The 22,352-nt window shown below is 45.0% G+C and overlaps 1 protein-coding gene across 1 annotated transcript in view; it reads left to right on the plus strand.

Annotated features, from left to right (window-relative positions):
• Positions 1-22,352, plus strand: part of COPG1 (coatomer protein complex subunit gamma 1) — an 81,685-nt gene that overhangs the window by 13,104 nt on the left and 46,229 nt on the right. The window contains exons 4-5 of the mRNA XM_029601290.1: positions 1,252-1,323; positions 11,152-11,231. Of these exons, the coding sequence (XP_029457150.1) occupies positions 1,252-1,323; positions 11,152-11,231 (152 nt within the window). The remainder of the gene's footprint in view (positions 1-1,251; positions 1,324-11,151; positions 11,232-22,352) is intronic.

Raw genomic sequence — 22,352 nt, forward strand, 5'->3', positions numbered from 1 at the left:
ATCTTATTGGAGTATAAAAAAGCAATTTGCAAATAATTGGCTACTATACCACATGGTTCTGACTCCTTCCCTTGTGGTGATCGTATTCTCCACAGCAAATGAAAAGTTCTTGACCACGTGTAACATACTACAGCATCTTGAAGCCTTTCTGTGTTGATTTATATTATACTCCTGATAGTTATAAAACCAAAAACTGCAGGTGTTCTCAATGTACAATCGTTCTTAACCACACACCGAAGCAGGGCAGAGGGGGCTTTCCCTGTATTATTTCAGAACAATTTATGAAAATGTCCTTGCACCTGTTTGCACAGATGCCCTTTCTCATTTCAGTGAACTGAGGCACGAGGAGGTCCTTTTCACTGTAGGAAATAAAGCAAAATCTGTCAACAATGAGACACATTTGCTAGCATGGTAGATCTGAAGATTTATTGACAATCATGTTTAAAACTCCAAGAACTACAGAAGGAAAGTTGATACCATTACAAAAGTTTGATTGTCTCTAATTGATGGATGTGCCAGAAGCAATTTATTTTCCCTATTTTCAACTTCATTTTCATGCTTGTTTATAGTTGAGAAGACAGACTTGATTTATTTTTGTCTATTGACTACTAAAATATGCCAATAAAAGGACAAAAAGCTTGTTACTACTTAATTTGCTTTCCCTTCCTTTATTTGGACTGTATAGATATTATAAATATAATATCTGTTTATTAAAAATATTTTTAGCTTGCTCAAAACAAAAAAAACTGTCTCTTGGTCCGTAAAGGGAGTAGCATTCCCTGGTAAGATTAATCCAGAACAAGGGTGGCTAACTCTGGTCCTCGAGAGCCACAGACAGGCCAGGTTTTCAGGATATCTATCCTCAATGAAAATGAGAGATTTGCATGCACTGCCTCTGTATGCAAATTTATCTGATGCATATTCATTATGGATAGATATCCTGAAAACCTGGCCTGTCTGTGGCTCTTGAGAACTGGAGCTGGCCAGCCCTTGATCTAGAAACTTTCAGATCTGTACTATGGAGAAATGTTATGGCTGTGTTATATATCCTTAGAACACTATACCGAGTCCCTGTGAGAATCTTAATTTCACTTTTGGTTGTCTTTGTTTTTAATTTTGGATTGCTCAGTGTTACACAATTAATTCCATATTGTCAGAATAAACTTGATGTGGGGAAATATTAAATAACTGTTTCAGCGTGTATCTCGTGTCATTAAAATACTGATCCGTTCTCTCATTTTGTTATGTTAGGGTGAGCATATGGGAGCGACAGAAGCTACAGAAGCCTTCTTTGCCATGACTAAACTTTTCCAGTCAAATGATGTAAGTTCTGGATTTGTATTTTAGATGTAATTATTTGCCTTTTCAAATCTGAGCTCAAGGTGAGGTATAATCTGGTACAGCAGGTATTTTCCTGCTCCAGAAGCATTTCAGCACAGAGTAGCTTTATGTGTGACCGCCTTCTTTGGCAGCAAAGACACGAGCACATGAGGTGAAAGGAAGGAGAACATGATAAAAGGTTTGGACAGGTTCCTAAAGGAACGTCCATTAGCCATTACTAAGGCGGAGATACAGACATCTTTGCTTATCCCTGGAATAAGCAGCATTTATTTATTTATTAGCACCTATTAATCGCTTTCCAGATAAAATATTGCCCAAAGCGATGTACAAAAATTCAAAACATAAAATATTAAAATAAAAAAATACTCCAAATTTCCCAGCATAGATCTATCGCCACCCTTTACTTATGCAGGTCAAGAGCCACCTATTGCCAAACCTGGATCAGACGTTAATTGTACATGGACAAAAATTAATTATTTGCCAACATAAACCAAGTCTTCAACTTCTTCCGGAATTTGGCCAAGTTTAACTCTTCTCTTATTTCCAGGCAAACTGTTCCATAAACTCGGGATTACATGTGAAAATGATCTAGCACCCAATCGGGAATATATCTATATATAACTTTTTTTTTTTTACTGACAGAAGATCCAATATATTGCCTTCCTGCAGATAGTAAAGTTCTTTTGGCAATATGCCATTGTAAAGTTCCCCTCAAAGAGGGAGAGAGATAACCATTTAAGATTTTAAATGCCAACACTAAATTCTTGAATCTGCTTCTATCTACTATGGATAACCAATGCAGTTCTAACAACAAAGGTCTGGCCGAACTTCTTCGAGATTTTCCCAAAACCAAACAGGCAGTTGTATTTTCAATAAGTTGTAATTATCAAATCACTTTTCCCTGTAGTCCCAGGAACAGCACATTGCTATAATCAAGATTTGAAAGAACCAGGTCATAAGCCACCACCTTAAGAGCAGGCAATTCTAAGTATGGTTTCAAATGTCTCAGTTTCATTCTAGCATAAGTATTTCTTGCAACTTGTGCATGGAATCTCTTCCCCTTGGGATCCTGTCATGTACTTGTGACCTGGATTGGCCACTGTTGAAAACCGGATACTGGGCTTGATGAACCTTTTGGTCTGACTGTATGGCAAATCTTTTATATATGGAAACAAATGAACCACATATATTTGTAAATGCCACTTTTTTTTGTATTTCAAGTGATAACCCTCATAAACGAGCAGAAAGCACAAACATAAAGGAACGTTTTGTGTTTTGTTCACTTACAGATAATGCAATTTTCATTGCAAAGTGTAACAATAAACTTGCTCGACAATTTTAATCACGGGGTTAAACACTTGTTTTGTGTCCATGAAGCCACGTATTAACTCTTAAAAAATTTTTTTATAAGGTATGCAAAAGATACTTATCCTTGAGTTAATGCTAGAGCATTGAATATTGTCAGCTCCGCTCTGTCCACCTGACACAGACTGCGTTTCGTAATCTTCGTCAGGGGCTGTTATTAATGCTACAAAATAGAAGATAGAATGTTTTGGTATAATAATTCTGGTTTATATAAAAAGGAATAAGGTAGCCTTTAAACAATACATACGTGTCTTGAGTCAATTTTCCTTAATATGTCAGCGTGCCTGTGGCGTTTTTAAAGAGGATTTGCCATTTTGGAACTTACGTTTTTATACCGTCAAGGAGACTATGTATTGACCAATCAAAAACAAAATGAAGAAAGCAGTGGACCAATGAGAAGATAAGGCGTCCATTTTTAAATGACAGACATCCACTGTATATTGTCATTCATACCCCGAGGGTGTTCCGTTGCCAAATCAAAAATCCACTTTTGTTGTTCGTAATTGAGCAGCCTTCGTGTGTCTCCACCTCTGTCATTTTTTGAAACGATATCTATGATTGTCCAGCGCAGTTGAGAGAAATCATGGTGAGCTGTCAAGCAGTGTTTCACCAGTGGTGCCTCTAGGTTTTTTTGTGTTCAATTGACTTCTATGTTCCCGCAACAGAGTTCTGATTGCCCCAGAGGTGCGACCCACATAAAGCAGCGGACAACTGCATTGGATGATGTAAATCACGTTGACAGAATTGCAATTGGATGAAAAATTCCCTTTTGTAAATAATGCCAGTGGATGGATGTTGCCAGGAATTCCCTTCCAAAGTAAAGGAGCACATGTCGCACTTTCCACATGCTGTCTGTGATAGATTACCAGATGAATTAATGATAACAGGCAATGTTGCTCGTACAATGTGGATTTTAATGTTAGACCCTCTTTGATAGGAAATTAAAGGTTGCTCAGTGAATATAGGATGTAGTTGGAGGACATGCCAATGCTGATGAATACGCTGGACTATAGCCGGAGATAAATTGGTGTGCTGTAACACGTATACATCTTGTGGCGAAGGTTTCCTCATCTGATATTCAAGCAAGGCTTCTCTTGGGGGAATAGAGAGCTCTTTTGTATGCGGTGCCTACCGCTGAGAGGGGATAAACCTCGATCACGGAAGCGTTTTGCTAAGATGTATGCCTGATGTTTTGAAATCCTCCATAGATGAACATATTCGGCGCAGGCGAAAATGTTGACTTACAGGGAGTCCATGTTTAAATGCCTTCGGGTGAAAACTCTGATACCTTAGTAAATTGTTTCTATCGATAGATTTACGATGTAGTTTAGTCTGAATTTGTGTGCCATCTTTGAAAATCAAAATATCCAAAAGAGGTATTTGAAAGTGATCAAACTGGAATGGATTAAAATTGTCGCAAGTTTATTGTTACACTTTGCAATGAAAGAATCGCATTATCTGTAAGTGAACAAAACACAAAATGTTCCTTTATGTTTGCTTTCTGCTTGTTTATGAGGGTTATCACTTGAAATACAAAAAAAGTGGCATTTACAAATATGTGGTTCATTTGTTTCCATATATATATCTACCACATTAATTACCAGTTTTTTCATTTAATAAAGTCTTATATATAGACATTGAACTGAAAAAAAAATTAAACAATCATTTTAAGGGAGCATTTGCTTTGACTAGCCTGCTCACTTCTAATACAAGCAACTTTACTACCAAGTATAAAATAAGCCAAGCCAGAAATATTCAAATATTAATACTGTGGCATTGTCCTGCAATTATGTCACATGCTATGTTGCTATGCTAAGACCTTTTTTTTTTCTTAGGGGCAATTTTCAAAATGAATGCATTGATCCAAAGTCTCTCTGGATTTGCCCCAGTTTTCAAAGGGAAAGTACGAGCATATTCTCCCTTTGTAAACTGTCCTTGGAAAAAGTACCTGCAAATGTTTGCAGCTGCTTTTACTGTGGGTACTTTTTCCCTAGAAAATGCACATAGATTTGGAAATGTTATCTTTGGAGATAATTTTCAAAGGAAAATGTAAATTAAATTTACAATCATTGAAGTTTTCAAAAGCCTATTTACCCACATTAAGTGCTCTTGACACAGATAAAACTTATTGATAATTATATCAAATTGTCAATAGGTTGTAGCTGCTTTATATGCATATAACTGGTAAATGGGCTTTTGAAAATTGCTGTGCTAGGATTTTAAATTTACATTTTTCTTTTGAAAATTACCCTCCATGTGCATTATTTTCCTCCCTCTAACCTAAGCATGCCCACTCATCCCGCCTACTCTTTACCTGGTTAAAAATGTGCATGTTAATCACTGGGGATACTTTTAGTTGGGAAAGGGCAGGGGGCAATTTTCAGACAACCAGTTGACTCTGGTAAATCACTTTTTGAAAATTATCCTTTTTAGGAATTTTATTTTACAGTATGGAGTGCTTTATGTGCCTGATCATTCGTGTTATTTTTCAATTGCTCATGTGCAGAAACTAAAAATATAAATGTCATGCTGGCTCACACCAAGGTCCTTCAGACTTGTATGTTTAACTTTTGAATTACACAACTGACATTCAAAATGCATAAGTTGAAAAAAGGACAAGGTCACAGACACATACACCCAACCATGTTTTGGAAATGAGCAATTAGTGTGTGAAGAATGCGTCAGATGTTTTAAACAATGGCTTGGCTAGTTTTGGTAGCTGTGTGGCTTATTGGAAAACTTGCTAATAAGATACAGAAGGGGGGGACCTAGGTGTTGGATTTAGTAGTGTTCTTGTAAGAATCGTAGTGGAAGATGACAAGACCTGAAATGGCATATCAGTGGAGAGCAGTACTTTAACAGATTCTGACATGGAGGGCTATGGTATACTTGCATCTAGGCAGACTGGATAGATATGGTAATCAACTATCCATGCCAACAAACGCTAGCCAAAAGGCAGAGCCAAATAAACCAAAAGTGGCTTGAGTCTATAAACTCGGAACATACTGAAAAAAAGTATGTACAGCACTCATAGTGTACATTGACCCCCAAGTTAGTTCCATGCACTACATCTAGCCACAGCTTTAACGGGAGCAGAAAGCCTTACATAATAATCATAAGGCAGAACCTATGATCTGATCAGAAGACAGTATTTTAAAATTCCCTGTACATACCGGATCAGTCCAGACAGTGGGTTAAGTCCCCCGTCCAGCAGATGGAGTTAGACAAAGCTTCAGAGGGTGCTCCCTTATAAACCAGTGCACCCTCTGGAAATCCTCAGTATCTTTCTGACTCCAGCAGATGTGAGTGTGGAACCTCTGGTTACCCATTACACTTTAAGTTTAACTTTCTTTTTCTTGTATTCTTACTTGGATGGATCAAGTTGGGTAATTGAGGAAAAAAAAACAAACTATTTGGTAGTCTGACCTATTCCTTGGGCTTTAGGCCCCGCAGCTCCTAACTTGCAGGCAGAACTGTTTCTTACAGTCTCCCTCCTTTGCTCCCCTGTATGCTGGGTAAGTTGTGTGGGTGGTTTTTTTTTTTTTTTGTTGTTTCTTTATTCACAGCTCGAAATACCTTGCTTTCCTCACTGGGGGTGCATGCTGGTAGTAAAGCCTCTCCCTCCTCATCACGATCCGACCCGCTGCCCTGAGAAGCCGCTTTCCTCGGGGCAGCCTACACAGAGAAGCGCCATCCCTCTGTCACTGGTCTCATTACTGTTTTTAGGTCTGAAAGCGTGGCAGAGAGTTCCTGCTGCAGTGGACGAGTTTTCCCGCTGCTTACAGGGTGTCCATTAAAATCAGCTATCTGCCTCATAGCTCCCCCTACTCTGCTCCCGATGCCGCGATCCTCCCAGTGCAATGCGTGCGGAGAGCCAGGGTCAAGGCTCTCCCGCAAGGGGGTGTGTACGAGGTGCCTCCCTGGTGGGGAGGGCCCCTTACAGCCAGTGGGACGCCCTGTTTTCGTGCCTTCAAGCGCACCTGGATGAGCAGAGGTCGGCCCCGTTCCCGCTCAGCGCGGGAACGACGGCCATTTTGTGTGAGGAGCCGGATGCCCGCTCACAATCAGGGAAGGATCAGGACGCTGATTTTTTTGCCGTTTCCACCAATTTTAATGCTAGTGCTGCCTCTAGGAACCTTTCCACCGGCTGGGGACCCACAGATCCTGCCTCCCTTGGGGCCACTTCAGTTTTCCATGGACTTTGTATTGTTATTGCATAATGCTTACCTGGCTAGGATGAGCCAGCCCCAGGAGCAAGCAGCAGGTCCTACTCCTCCCAAAATACTTAGGATAGCGGACCCTCAATCTGCGGGGGACACCCTGTGTATAGGAATTCCGGCCCCAGTGGCCCCTCCGGGCACTGCCAGGGTCTGTGTGGTTCATCCCCCGGTGGGCGGTATTGCTCCCAACCCAGACCTGGATGAGCGTGTTTGAGGTGTCCGCTCTTAGTGTCAGAGCAGCTTTCTGCAGCTCCTTGGCACAATGGGCAGGCCTTCGCTGGGTCCAACACCTTCTAAGCTCGCAGGATCTACCTCCAGAGGAAGCTCAGCAGGCCGACCATTTGGAGGCAGTAAAAGTGTATGGGGCGGATGCTCTGTGTGACATTCTCAGAGTTCTGGCCAGGTCGATGGTTTCGGCAGTCTCGGCCAGACACCTCCTCTGGCTCCACAACTGGTCGGCGGATTACTCCTCCAAGTCACTGTTAGGATCGCTGCCCTTCAAAGGCAAATTCCTTTTTGGAGACTATCTAGACCAGATCATCAAGTCCCTGGGAGAAAATTCGGTGCATAAATTGCCAGAAGATCGGCCGCGGACCTCTAGGACTTTCAGCTCCTCCAGAAGCCGCTACCGTGGTCAACGACTGTTCCGCACTACGAGACAGTCTGCTCCTCGCCAGCCCTCTTCGCGCTCCCAGTCCTGGTCCCGTTCCTTTCGAGGCCGAAGACAGGCATGGGACGGTCTGGCCCAGGGGGCGTCTTCCAAGTCTGCACAATGAAGCCAGGCTGGCCCACTTCCAGATCCACAGGATAGGGGGACAGATCTCCCTCTTCTACAAGGAGTGGGTCAAGATTACGTTGGATCAGTGGGTCCTGGATATTCTAAGATGGCTACGCATTAGATATTGCTCGTCCTCTAAGACAGGTTCCTCTTCTCTCCCTGCGGTCCAGTTTGAAAGACTCATTGTACGTCAGATGCTCAACAGACTCCTCGCTCTTGGGGCAATCCTGCCGTTTCTCTGAGGGAAGTGGGGCCCGGTCATTATTCGGTCTACTTTGTGGTTCCCAAGAAGGAGGACTCCTTCCATCCGATCTTAGATCTCAAGATGGTCAACAGATCACTCAAGGTCCCACACTTCCGAATGGAAATGTTCCGTGATTGTGGCAGTACACCGTGGGGAATTCCTGGCCTCCCTGGATCTGACGGAAGCTTATCTCCACATCCCCATCCTCAAGTCTCACCAGCGCTTTCTCCGCTTCAAGATCCTGGGGTGGCATTTCCAGTTTCAGGCGCTTCCTTTCGGCCTGGCTACCGCCCCCCGGGTCTTCATGAAAGTGATGGTGGTGGTGGCGGCAGCCCTCATATGAGAGGGCATCCTAGTCCACCCATATCTGGACGACTGGCTCATTCGAGCGAAGTCCCTCAGCCTGTGTCATCGAGCGATCGACAGTGTTGCATCTCCTCCAATCCCTGGGATGGGTAGTCAACTTCGCCAAGAGCAGCCTTACGCCTTCTCAATCACTGGAGTTCCTGGGAGCACATTTCGACACTGAGGTGGGCATGGTCTTCCTGCGCCCAGACCGGGCCCAGTCGATCATAGCGCAGGTGCAGCGCTTCTCTTGCCTTTCCCTTCCCACTGCGTGGGATTACCTCCAGGTACTGGGCTCCATGGCTTCCACTATCGATCTGGTACCTTGGGCATTTGCGCATATGCGTCCTTTTACAGAGAGCCTAACTCTCCCGCTGGAAGCCGGTGTCTCAGGAGTTCCAGACCGTCCTCCCTCTCCAACAGGAGGTCAAGGACAGTCTGGCTTGGTGCCTTGACCCATTTCATTTGTCGCAGGGGATCCCCTTGGAAATGCCGGAGTCAGTGATTGTCACTATGGATGCCAGTCTTTCCGGATGGGGAACAGTGTGCCAGACTAGCTCGATCCAGGGACAGTGTACGCCATTACAAGCAACCTGGCCGATCAATCGCTTGGAGACCAGAGCAGTGCGTCTGGCGTTTGAAGCAGTTTCTCCCTCTTATTCATCGTCGGGCGGTTTGGGTACTTTCCGACAACGCAACCACGGTGGTGTACATCAACCGTCAAGGGGGCACAAGAAGTCATCACGTCTCTCAGGAGACGGACGAGTTGATGGCTTGGACAGAGGCTCACCTTTCCCGATTGGCGGCTTCCCACATTGCAGGAGTAGACGACATTCAGGCTGACTTCCTCAGTCGACAACGTTTGGATCCAGGGGAGTGGGAACTCTCAGAGGACACGATGAAGATCCTGGTCAGTCGTTGGGGCCTCCCACACCTGGACCCGATGTCCACCTCCTGCAATGCCAAACCACTGCGATTCCTCAGCCTCAAAAGGTAGCACGGCGCGGAAGGCTTGGATGCCCTAGTCCTTCCATGGCTTCTTCACATTCTCCTCTACGTGTTTCCACTGTGGCCCCTGGTAGAAAAAGTCCTCTGGAGAATAGCAGTCCACCAGGGTCCAGTGATCCTGGTGGCTCCAGAATGGCCACGTCGTCCATGGTTTGCGGACTTGGTCAATCTCGCAGTGGAAGGACCTCTTTGCCTGAGCCATCTCCCACACCTGCTGCATCAGGGACCTGTAATTTTCGACCAGGCAGATCACTTCTGTCTTGCGGCTTGGCTTTTGAAAGGCGCTGATTGAGAAGGCAAGGATACCCAGAGGCCGTGGTTTCCACCCTATTCAAGGCAAGGAAGACTTCTACGACTGTGGCCTATGAGTATGGAAGGTTTTTTTTGAATCCTGGTGTACTTTCATAGCAGCGTCTCCGTGTACTGCCTCAGTAGCTCAGATTCTGTCTTTCCTACAACAGGGACTAGAGAAGGGCTTGGCCTACAATTCTCTGAGGGTTCAGGTAGCAGCCCTTGGGTCCCCAGTACATCATCGCGAGGGAGTTTCTCTCTCCTCGCACCCAGATATCGTCCGATTCCTCAAGGGAGTGAAACACCTACATCCGCCGGTGCGTGCCCTGTGTCCTTCCTGGAGCCTCAACTTAATCCTTCGGATTTTGGGAAGCGCTCCATTTGAGCCTATGCGATCCACTACTCTCAAGGATCTCACCCTCAAGATGGTCTTTCTCGTGGCTATTTGCTCTACACGTCGGATTTCTGAGCTACAGGCACTCTCCTGCAGGGAGCCCTACTTACATTTTTCGGACTCGGGAGTTTCGTTGCGCACGGTAACCTCTTTTCTACCCAAGGTGGTTTCAGCATTCCAGGTGAATCAGACGGTTGAGCTCCCGCCTTTCGTGGCTACTGATTCAAGAGATCTACGTAAGCTGGATGTCGAGCGCATCCTGTTTTGCTATCTAGAGGTTACTAATGAATTTAGATAGTCAGATCATCTGTTCGTCCTCTGGAATGGACCTCAGAAGGGGTCCAAGGCTTCGAAAACCACTATTGCTCGATGGCTGAAAGAAGCTATTGTAGCAGTCTACCTGGGAGCAGGTAAGCAGCCTCCGGTGGGCATCAAAGCCCATTCTCTCCGTGCTCAGGAAAGCCATGCTGTCTCCTCCCAGAAAATCTGTCGAGCGGCAACCTGGAGATCGTTACATACTCTTGCTCGGCACTATCGTTTGAATCTACAACCACCGGTGTTTGGCTCCTTTGGCGATTGGGTCATTCGAGCAGGGCTATCCGGGGCCCACCCTACGTAGGGAAGCTTTGGTACATCCCACAGTCTGGATTGATCTGGGTACGTACAGGGAAAAGAAAATTATTCCTTACCTGCTAATTTTCGTTCCTGTAGTACCATGGATCAGTCCAGACGCCCTCCCTAAGGATTTGGGGTTGATGGGATTGCTATTACTGCTCAAATGTTCTTCACTTGCCTCTGTTTTTTCAGTCTCTAAGGCTGGTTTCATGGTTCCTTTTGCAAGTTTTTTGCAGCTGTTTGCATAGCTATGTTCTAAAGTGGTAATAGTGTTTCCTTGATCCATCCATTCTTATTGTTCATGCTTTGATATTCTGCATACTGAGGATTTCCAGCGGGTGGACTGGTTTATAAGGGAGCACCCTCTGAAGCTTTGTCTGACTCCATCTGCTGGACGGGGGAACATAACCCACTGTCTGGACTGATCCGTGGTACTACAGGAACGAAAATTAGCAGGTAAGAAATAATTTTCTTTTACTATTGTGATTAGTTTCCTTAACACGATGCTAAATATAGTCATTCCTTTTTATTTATTTATTTTTGCCATTAGTCAACTCTTCGCAGGATGTGTTACCTGACTATAAAAGAGATGTCCTGCATTGCAGAGGATGTGATCATTGTCACCAGCAGGTGAGCTGCAATTGAATTTTTTTTTATTTTTATTTTTTTTAATGCCTATGACCTGCATGCAGGCATTTTTTTTTTTTTTTTTTTTTTTTGTTAGCTTAAAACATTGTTTCCAGTAAGTCCCATAGTCTGTCTGTAGAAAGACCATTCTAAGTCCACTGCATAAATTGCTTAAAATCTTAAGTGGAAGGTATAAGATCCCAAAATAGACTTGTTTGTGTTACATATGTTTTTCACTCATTTTTAGCATTTGAGAGAGACTTGTTTAAGAAGTGATGGGCTATCTTGGTGACCCAGTGGCAGTGCTGTGTGCTGCCATGTGCAAGATCCCTGGTTTGATTCTCAGCTGGCGAGGCTGCGAAGTTAGCATTTGCAGCCCCTGGGAGGGAGGAAGTCATGCTCATCAATAATAGCAACATCTGGTGACCAGATTTAGAGTCTTGATACAGGAATCTGGAAGGCATTGCACCTGACCGCAGGACTGTTGCTGCAATGATCAGACTACAAAGGGGCCTATTAAAATAGGGAAGAAATTCTCCAGGCAGTTCTGAACGAAAGGTTATGCTACCAGAATCCTAGCACTGGTTCTGACTGAGTTGGAAGAAAAAGGAGAAACTACCAGGCCAAAAAAAAAAAAAAAAAAAAGAGCTGGTGTTTAGATCTATGACCCTCTGACATTTTCTGTTCTATAATTAGAAAGGACATGCCATGCTTACTTGCCAAAATGAAATCTGTTATCGCCAACATCATTTTAGTAGCTCTGAAAGTTTGCTTCTTGAAATATTCAGTAACCCAAAAAAGGGATCATCCCTACCCTATTACTTTGCTGATTTTGTTTTAACACTTTGTTCTGTTTCTGGGTACCTGGCACTCTCCTTCCACATTCTGTTGACATCAGTAGAATTTAATGGTAGGTGGAATGGCCTAGTGTAGTGCATTTGTTCAGACGGGCCACTCTTAAGGGCGAATTTTAAAAGGCCTACGCGCGGCCAATCTAGGAGATATGCGAGTAACTGGGACACGCGCAGATTTTAAGGTGCCAGTAGCCATGCATATATCTCCCGGTACGCAAATACTGAAGGTTTTGTGAAAAGGGAGCAGGGCATGGGCAGGCCGGGACAGTGCCAGCAAGTCAGTGTCGGGCATAACCTGCTGCTGTGGTAAGAAATTAAAACAAAAAAATCTAGGGTAGTCAGTGGGGTTTTAGGGGCCGGGGCTGATAGGGTAAAAGGGGAGGCAGGTTAGGTAGGGGGTTTAGGAAGTTTGCTCCTGTACTGGGGCGAACTGGGAGGGCCCTGGGAAATGGGGCTATCACGACGCCACATATACCTACCAAAAATCTCCCCTTACGTGATCGGGACGGGATTCACACGCACATGCGCGTGTTGATTTAAAATTTGGCGCGCAGGTAGCAGATTTTATAACATGCGCGTGACTTTTAAATTGTACCTTTTTAATTTTTTTTAAAGTAGGGTGGCAACAGTGGAAAGTTCAGAATGGGAGTTGTGAATCATTGCATTCACTATAAACTGACATCTTAATCAATATTGCAGGACAGTGGTGCAGTTGATTAAACAATGCCAAAAGAGGCAAAAAGCTAAGACTGGTACAAGAAAGTCCTCTGTTTAACAAAAGCATTAATTGTTTAAGTGTAGTAACTCATGGAAAACAATATCATTGGTACACGTGTTTCAGAAATTAACTATTGAGGAGAAATTGTTTTCAAACTTTGGAGTCTGTATATTTGGTGGGATTAATTGGGACAATTAGTTTTTTGTTTGTTTTTTTTTGTAGAGGAAGATTCTAATCTGAGATTCATATACCACTGTTACAGTCCACCAAAGAACCACCCAATGTGGTTTACAGCAACCCAAATTAATAAATATATAATACATAACATTCAAAAATACATATTAAGATATGAAAAAATTCTGTTAATACAATCCCAGGCCCAGCAGCAAATTTCCAACCCATTCTCACTCGGGGAAACCTTCTGAGTCCTTACAACCTAAATATCATCCCTGCATTCGCTCTAATAAACACACTAAAATCTTATCCAGAAAAACGTCTAGATCTTCCCAGGCACTTCTTTTAATACAAACCTTACCAACGAACAAGTCTTCATGCCTTCCTAGAAGACCAGCATAGAAAATCTAATCGCTTCCTATGGAGTGACTTGCTTTGGGATGCCTCTTCAGAGACTCCCCACCCTGCCATGGGTAACCTTTTTAGGTTGGCCCTTGATTACATCGGCGCGAGTGGGCTGAGTTGAGGCATCCCTCTGGCAGTGTCAGAGGGAGGGGTACTTTGCATTCATTACTGTATTGTTCTATTAAATTAATACCATAGGATCAGAACAGTTGCACAATATACAAAATTCCGCTGAAATAGGACTTCAGTAGAGTTGCATCTCTTTCACATGTTGCCTGTTTCTGTTCCCTCTACCGGTTTTGCTTCCGTAATGTAATTAATAAATGAACTTGGCTTACCTTTAAAAGAAAGGTAAGCCAAGTCCACCTATTTAATATCAGCATTGCACAGTAAAAGGACCAACTAAAGAAAAATATGAAGCATAAGTTATTCAAAGTAGTTTTATTATTTGCTTTTCTCTGTGTATTTACTGTTTGCTTTATTACAGAGTTACATTCATCTGTCCTAATAAGGATCAGAGCTTAATGCTATGGTTTTGAGTATTGTATATTGCGCTTTATCACTTCCTCTGTCACATCTGTATTGCTTGCTGACGGCAGTGTGATCTGCTTACTTGTGTTTTTTGTCTATTATCGTATTTTATTCTGGCCTTTTCCTGAGTATTTATTAGTTTGCTGTTTTTAGTTTTATTTCTGTGCACCTGATACTTGCAAATTCTAGTACCATACAGGAAGCTACGCTTAATCCCCTTTTTCTTGCTTTCTTTTGCTTATAGAAACAGAATATGATAGTAGAAGATAAAAACCACAAGGTCCTTCTAGTGTCTGCTTCCTTTCCATCATCTTGTATACTGCAGACTACTTGAACTCTAGGTTTAAATTAATTTCCCCACAACGAAGGATTGTCATTACCTCTCTTTCATTTGTTCCTTTGTTGCTGTTGGAAGAGTATTGTGTTATGCAAAGTTTCCACCCCACTTACAGGCTTATTTTAAAACGAGCGCGTGAACGCATGCATATCTGCACACAGGTGGAGATACACTGAAATTTGAAATCATGTGTACATATTTTAAAATACACTTCCTTTGCGTAAGTGTGTGCCTAGTTTTAAGAGATCGCGCAAGGAAATATACTTTGTGTATCTTCCATAGGACTTTGGCTTTTCCGAGCACGTGTAAGCATATTTTAAAACATGCTCGCCCGAGGGACATTCCCAATTTTTCCAGTTAGTCTACGAGTTTGCCCAGTCAGTATTAAGTTCTTCCAGACCCCTTTTGGTTCTTCATCCTGCATACCCATCACCTTGTCCCGTAAGCCCTAAAACCCGAGATCTACAGACTTGCTCCTCCTCGGAGGCAGAAGTAAAGTTACGAGGCTAGCAAGCTGCTGCGCACTACAGGCTCCAGTCTTAAAATCCAGAGTTACGTGCTTAAGTGTGGCCCCGCCCCAGGACGCCCATTCTCCACCCCTTTTCAGCCCCCTTATTTTTGATGCATGCACAGGTATATATGTATGTACTTCGTGGCTTTTTAAAATCCGCATTGCTCGTGCATGACCCACACGCGTGCTTATGTTTCTTGCACAACCTCGCTTTTAACATGCACCTCTTAAAGGTGAACTTTAAAAGGGATGCATATGCTAAAATCAGGAGATATACATGCATGTAGGACATGCACATGTCCATCCAGTTTTAAAAGGCACCCACATGGGCGCACATCTCCCAGTTCGTGAGTATCTCACTTCGAACAAAAAAAAGGGTGTGGTGTGGGCAGGGCATGGGCTTTCTAGGGTGGGGGCCAAGAGATGTGTGCGTAGGTATTTATGTGCCTGGGTGCACACTCAGGTCCATTGTCAAGTAACTTTAATTCTGCTAGGGATGAGGTGTAAGTTACAAAAAAACAAACAAACCCGAAGCATCCCTGAAGGGTTTAAGGGGTTTAGGATAACTGGGGGCAATGCAGCTAAAGAACCAGGGAGGGACTTAACCCTGCACTGGGTAAAATGGTGGATGAACTGGTGAACCTGTCATGGCGTGGACACGCCTTTTATAAAATTCTCCCACTTGCATGGCACACACCCGAGTTTGTTTGCCTACTTGTAAAACTGGGAGCTCTCATACCCGCACTCAGGCTATTTTATAACAAAACGCGCATAAGTGTGCTCATGTTGTGCAGTGGTGCAGCGATTGTACACGTGTGCCCACGCGCCTGTTTGAAAGTTACCATCCCTGGTTCTGCTTATCCCATTTACTGTTATTAGAGGAGTGGTGCTGTCCTTTCTAGTTCTTTACTTTAGCAGTTAATATTCAAAGGGATTTTCTGGATAACTTTTTGGATTTATGTGGCAAAACTCAAATTTAAATGTGTTCTCTCACTGACCAGCTAAACTTTCTCCTGCACAAAATTTAGCTGGCTAAAAAGACAGTAATGGGATGTAGTTAAATCTTAACCGGGTGTATTCAGAATACTGACATGGTTAAGTTCCACTGAATATTTACCTCTTATTTTCAGTGTTGCTTATTCAGTTGAAATAGTGTGAATGGAGCTTTAAGCAGAAAACTTTGCCTGAGCTCTGCCCCTCCCAGGTTCTGTTGGAGGGGGTGGTGCTGGTTTCATTCAGTATTAAATTCGGGAAAGACTCTGACAAGATTCTCCAACTTCACCCATGTTCTTGCCAACATTCTGCAACATAAAAGCATAATATTAGCAAATGGTTCAATGTGATGTCTTCATACTGCAGTATTCTTTTTAGTATAAGAGCTAATTTAAAGCATTGTACCTTTGACTGTCAATTGTAAAACAAATGTATCTCTGACTGGCTATATCTCTTTGCATGACAGATGTTATATTTCATGTTCTTCTTAAACAGAATTAATTTTGATTCCCTGTATGTACCCAGATCAGTCCAGACAGTGGGGTTGAGCCTCCTGTCCAGCAGATGGAGACAAAGGAAAAACTGAAAGGGTATCCTATATCAGGACAGAGCCCACTCTGCATCCCTCCAGTATTTCTCTATCTCCAGCAGATGCAGGCAGCTGAACCTGTGGTTCCCTTTTATCCTCCATTTCTCTTTCCATGTGAGGTTTTCTTCTCATATTTTTGTAGGATCAAACAAGTATTACCTATAATTTTATAAATTAAAAAGAAAAATTGATTACGCAAAATTTTTTGTCTGAATTCAAAACTTCTGCTCTGAGGGAGATAGTACTGTCTCTTCGCTCTTATGGGGTCCTAGGGGGGCTTGCCCCTTGATTATTCAGCCTAGGATTCCCTTCCTGGTGACCTACTTGTCTGTTTGGGGAGATACTGGTGGTCCAGTCACTCCCCCTGTCTGGCTGCTGTGACCCTTGAGACACTCAATACCTCGGGTCTCCTAGCAGGGAAGCTTAATTTCCCTGCAATTTTTAAAAAAACAACAATTAAAAAAAAAACTATTTGGAAGGAAAGACAAGCTTAATTTCTCACTGCTTTGCGTACAGGGAAGGCAGCGTGCAGGGTTCATTTCGCCTGCTGTCGCTTACCATTGCAGCTCAGCTCAGCTGATTCCCTTCTCCGCAGCGGCTCCTTCCTTTTATCATGCTGCGTTCTGCTTTCTGCCTAGCCTGCGGGGAGCCTGCTTTGTGGCTATCTCACGATGGACTGTGCTCTGAGTGGCTGCCAGGCAGGTAGGGTCCCTCCAGTGGCGAGACCAGTTGCCCGTGGTCGGGCTTCTAAGCATGTGGCTAGGCAGTTCCCTTCACGAAAAACCGCGGGAATGGCGGCCATTTGGGGGGCAGCTTTAACATCTGATTCGGGGCTGGAGGACGGAAGAGAGCCTGATTTAACCATTTCACCTCCGGATTTAAGTCCCGTATACTCCCCGGAAGGGATTCCTGACCCTCCCCCCTTACCAGGAAAATCCAGGCCTCGTTTTTCAACTGAATTTGTGCTTTTAATGCACAAATCCTATCTGGCTAGCCTGCAGGAGGAGGAGGATCCCTCCTCTGGTGCCTGCTCCACAGCCTCCTGCTGCTGTGGATGGGCAGGGCTCTGTCAGGGTCAGGGTGGTGCCGGGGGTCCCGGCCCCTCCCCAGCCGTCCTCTGTCCCTTATCCTGATCCGGACTCTGACTTGTTGCTCCCAGGACCTTCACTCGAGGGTGACTATCTACGTGTTCTCAGATTGTTCCAAAGGGAAGAGCTGGAGCCACTCATTCCCTTTATCTTGGACAAGCTGGGAATTGAAGTCCCACCTGAGGATTCCACTAGGGCCTCTATGCCAGACAACATGGACCCAGTCCTGGCAGGACTTAGGGCTCCTCCACATATGTTCCCGTTCCATCCCATGCACATGCAACTGCTACTCCGGGAATGGGAGTCTCCCGAATCAGGGCTCTGAGTGGGTAGGGCGATGGACAAGCTCTATCCCCTCCCTGATCAATACCTAGAGATGCTTAAAGTTCCCAAGGTGGACACTTTCGTCTCCAAACACACCACCATCCCGGTGGTGGGAGCCAAGGCGTTGAAAGATATTCAAGACCGGAAACTGGAGCTGTATCTCAAGCGCATCTTTGAAGTCTTGGTCCTAGGAGTCCAGGCGACAATCTGCAGCAGTCTTATGCAGCGGGCAAGTCTCAGGTGGGTTCAACAATTGCTCAGCACCCAGGACCTCCTGCCTGCAGAGACAGAGCAGGTAGAATGGCTGGAGGCATATGGAGCTGATGCCCTCTACGATTTGCTCCGGGTGCAGGCCAGGGCTATGGTTTCTGAGGTGTCAGCCAGACGTCTCCTCTGGCTGTGCAATTGGTCGGCGGATTCCTCCTCTAAGTTGCAGTTGGGCACGCATCCCTTCAAGGGTAAGTTGCTTTTTGGTGAGGACCTTGAACAGCTTATTAAATCCCTGGAAGAGAACAAAATTCATAAGCTGCCGGAGGACCACCCGAAGCAGTCTAAGTCCTTTTTTTTCCCTTCATGCTCTCACCTTAGAGGTCAGCACCGGTATAACAAAGTGCGGGGATCCTTCCCAAGAGGTACCTCCTTCAGATCCCAGTCCTGGTCTCATTCCTTTCGTGGCTGTCGTCCCTTCTGGTATGGTAACCCGCAACACTAGACCACAAAGTCCTCTCCCCAATGAAATACGGCCAGCCCATTCCTCCATTCCCAACTTAGGTGGACGTCTGTCCCTGTTTCTCGAGGAATGGGTCAAAGTTACGATGGATCAGTGGGTCCTCGAGATGATAGAGGTTACGCATTAGAATTTGCTTGGGACCTGCCAGACCTTTACATAATCTCTCCCTGCGGCAATCGGAAGCGGCCAGCAGTCTGCCAGACTCTTGTCAGGCTGCAAGAGCTCGGAGCCATAGTCCCAGTCCTGGTGGAGGAACAGGGATCCGGCCAGTATTCCATCTACTTCGTAGTCCCCAAAAAGGAAGGCTCCTTACGTCCAATCTTGGATCTCAAGAGAGTCAACCGGGCCCTCAGGGTTCCCCATTTCCGAATGGAGACCCTGAGGGCGGTGATAGCGGCGGTTGCTTTGGCGAATATCTGGCCTTCTCGACTTAACAGAGGCTTACCTGCACATCCCAATATGCCACGACCATCAAACGTATCTCCGGTTCAACATTCTGAGGCAACACTTCCAGTTTTGGGCACTCCTGTTCAGTCTCGCCACCGCGCCACACACTTTTACCAAGGTCATGGTGGTGGTGGCGGCTGCTCTCTGCCGGGACAGAGTCCTAGTCCATTCTTACCTGGACAATTGGTTCATTCGAGCCAAGTCGGAGACTCACCGCAGGTCAGCGGTCTATAGAGTCTTGGCTTTCCTCACCTCCCTCGGGTGGATAGTCAACTTCTCCAAGAGCAATCTCCAGCCCTCCCAGGTCCTGGAATTCCTGGGAGCACACTTCGACTCCTTGGTTGGCAAGGTGTTGCTGCCAGACGCTCGGGCACTCAAACTCATGGATCAAGTGAGCAATTTTCTTTCCCTCTCGCTCCCCACGGCCTGGGACTACCTTCAGGTCCTGGGGTCTATGGCGTCCACTATTGATCTGGTTCCTTGGGCTTTTGCGCATATGCGTCCATTACAGAAAGCTTTGCTGTCCCACTGGAAGCCGGTGTCTGAGCAGTTTCGGACGCTCCTTCCACTCTCCGACTCTACCATCGCCGACATGCAATGGGAGGCTCTTGCTCGCTCACCTCCTGAAGGGGATGCCCCTACAGACTCCTCAGTGGATCATTGTTACAACAGACACCAGCCTCTCAGATTGGGGAGCGGTATGTCAAACTCAGTCTACACAGGGATACTGGTCCCTAGTTCAATCCCGCTGGCACATCAATCGCCTGGAGGCCTGAGAGGTCCATCTGGCACTCAAGGTCTTTCTACCCCTGATCTGTCGCAAGGCGGTGCGGGTGCTCTCTGACAATGCCACCACGGTAGCTTATATCAATCGGCAGAGGGACACCAGAAGTCGCCTGGTGGCTCTGGAAGCCAGCAAGCTGTTCGCCTGGTGATATGTGCCTGAACAGAAAACCAACATGAAGAAAGGAAAATATCCCAGAATCCTCAGGTTTTCTTAGCTGCCTGGCTATAAGAACTCTAAGTGACTTCTTGAGAATGACTTGCAGTTTTCTCAGGACAACGGGACAGGCTTGCAGTCAAGCTGGCTCCAGAAAGGTGATGCCTATTCATAGGGTCACAAAGAAGAAACCAACGGTGGGGAGCTTCAGGCAGTATTCTCAGGAGTTTCAATAAACACAGCCACAGATGTGTTAATTGCCCTGACCAGTAAGATTTTAACAGAACAAAGGACTATCTCGAGAGTGGTAAATGGGCCACACCTGGAAAAAAGTAATCAGGGGTAGCTAGGGATGATTTTATCATGCTGTTGACATGACAACCTATGTAAATGATTCTTTGGCAGTCACGCAACTCTCTAGAATCTTCTACCCTTCATACCAACAGTCTAGCGCTTAGGTCAGCACCCCAACCTTGCAGATGATCTATCCTATTGTGTTCCTTATCCCTTACCCTAAGTTATTTCTATATGCTCTCAGATCTTCGGCCATCTAATCTCTGGCATCATGAAAGACCCTACTATTTAAATGTTGCTTTGATCCCTGTTCCATTGCTCCAAGTTATTTATTCCTTGTTAAATGTAAAAGCATTCTTACATGCTAGTTATTGTTATATTGTAAACCGAAGTGATATGTAATTTCTTACATGAATATCGGTATATAAAAGTGTTAAATACCCTTGTTCAATATTGAATGTTATCTATAAAAGAAGGATCACTTCCTGTATACGATGAGATGCTGGTGGACAGGCATGGCATCAGCATCTACCAAGAATACTTATATTCAATAAAAAATTGTATTCAATGAAAATCTAAGTAGCGTTTCTCTGGCCATAAGCATCATAAAAAATGGCGTGGCGCTTAACACTGGGCGGAGCATCATCTGGATTGATTGGCAGCTTCCCACATTGCGGGGGAAGGATAATGTTCAAGCAGAATTCCTCAGTCGTCAGCGTCTAGACCCCGGAGAGTGGGAGTTGTCTGGAGCGATGAATCTGATTGTCCGGAGGTGGGGACCGCCCCACTTAGACCTGATGGCTACTCTGAACAATGCAAAAGCTCCCAGATTCTTCAGCCACAGAAGGGAGCACTGCTCGGAAGGGGTGGATGCCCTGGTTCTTCCCTGGCCTCACAATGTTCTCCTGTACGTGTTCCCCGTTCCCCCCCCCCTTGGCCTCTGGAGGGAAAAGTACTCAGGAGAATAGAACTTCATCGTGGACCCGTCATTCTCATGGCACCCGAGTGGACCCGAAGACCGTGATACGCGGATCTGGTGAACCTCGCGACGGACGGTCCTCTTCGCCTCGGTCATCTTCCACACCTCCATCAGGATCCAGTATTTTTCGATCAGGTGGATCACTTTTGTCTAGCGGCCTGGCTTTTGAATGGCGGCGACTAAGAAAGAAGGGATATAAAGAAGAAGTTATATCCACCCTATTGCGGGCCCGTAAGTCTTCTACCTCTCTCGCTTACATCTGGGTTTGGAGAGTTTTTGAGAATGTGTGTGCTGAGTCCGGAGTGCTGGCACGCAAGGCTCTTGTATCCCAGGTCCTCTCCTTTCTCCAGAATGGCCTTTCCAAGGGTTTGTCTTCCAACTCCTTGTGGGTACAGGTTTCCGCTCTCGGGTCCCTCTTAGGCAGTATCGATGGTTAGATTCCTCAAGGGGGCCAAGCATTTGAATCCACTTGTCCGGGTTACTTGCCCCTCGTGGAACCTTAACTTGGTGCTTTGGGTTCTTTGCGAGGCGCCCTTCGAACCCCTCCGGCGGGCTTCGCTTAAGGATCTGATTCTTAAGACCGTTTTCCTCATCTCTATTTGTTCCACCAGGAGGGTGTCGGAGCTCCAAGCGTTGTCATGTAGGGAACCCTTCCTCCATTTTTCTGATTCAGGAGTCTCCCTTAAGACGGTACCTTCCTTCTTGCCGAAAGTTGTCTTCCTTTCACGTCAGTTGTGGAACTCCCGGCTTTTTCTTTTGAGGACATTGCGCACACGCCTGGTGGGTGACCTGCGTCATCTTGGTATAAAACAAGTTCTACTACAATATTTACATGTTACAAATGAGTTTTAGGTCTCTGATCATCTTTGTCTTATGGAGTGGTCTGAATAAGGGAAACAAGGTTTGATCCCTGTTCCATTGCTCCAAGTTATTTATTCCTTGTTAAATGTAAAAGCATTCTTACATGCTAGTTATTGTTATATTGTAAACCGAAGTGATATGTAATTTCTTACATGAATATCGGTATATAAAAGTGTTAAATACCCTTGTTCAATATTGAAGGATCACTTCCTGTATATGATGAGATGCTGGTGGACAGGCATGGCATCAGCATCTACCAAGAATACTTATATTCAATAAAATTGTATTCAATGAAAATCTAAGTAGTGTTGTTTCCCTGGCCATAAGCATCATAAAAAATGGCGTGGCA

The sequence above is a fragment of the Rhinatrema bivittatum genome, chromosome 4, assembly GCF_901001135.1.
Source record: "Rhinatrema bivittatum chromosome 4, aRhiBiv1.1, whole genome shotgun sequence".
Taxonomy (NCBI): Eukaryota; Metazoa; Chordata; class Amphibia; order Gymnophiona; family Rhinatrematidae; genus Rhinatrema; species Rhinatrema bivittatum.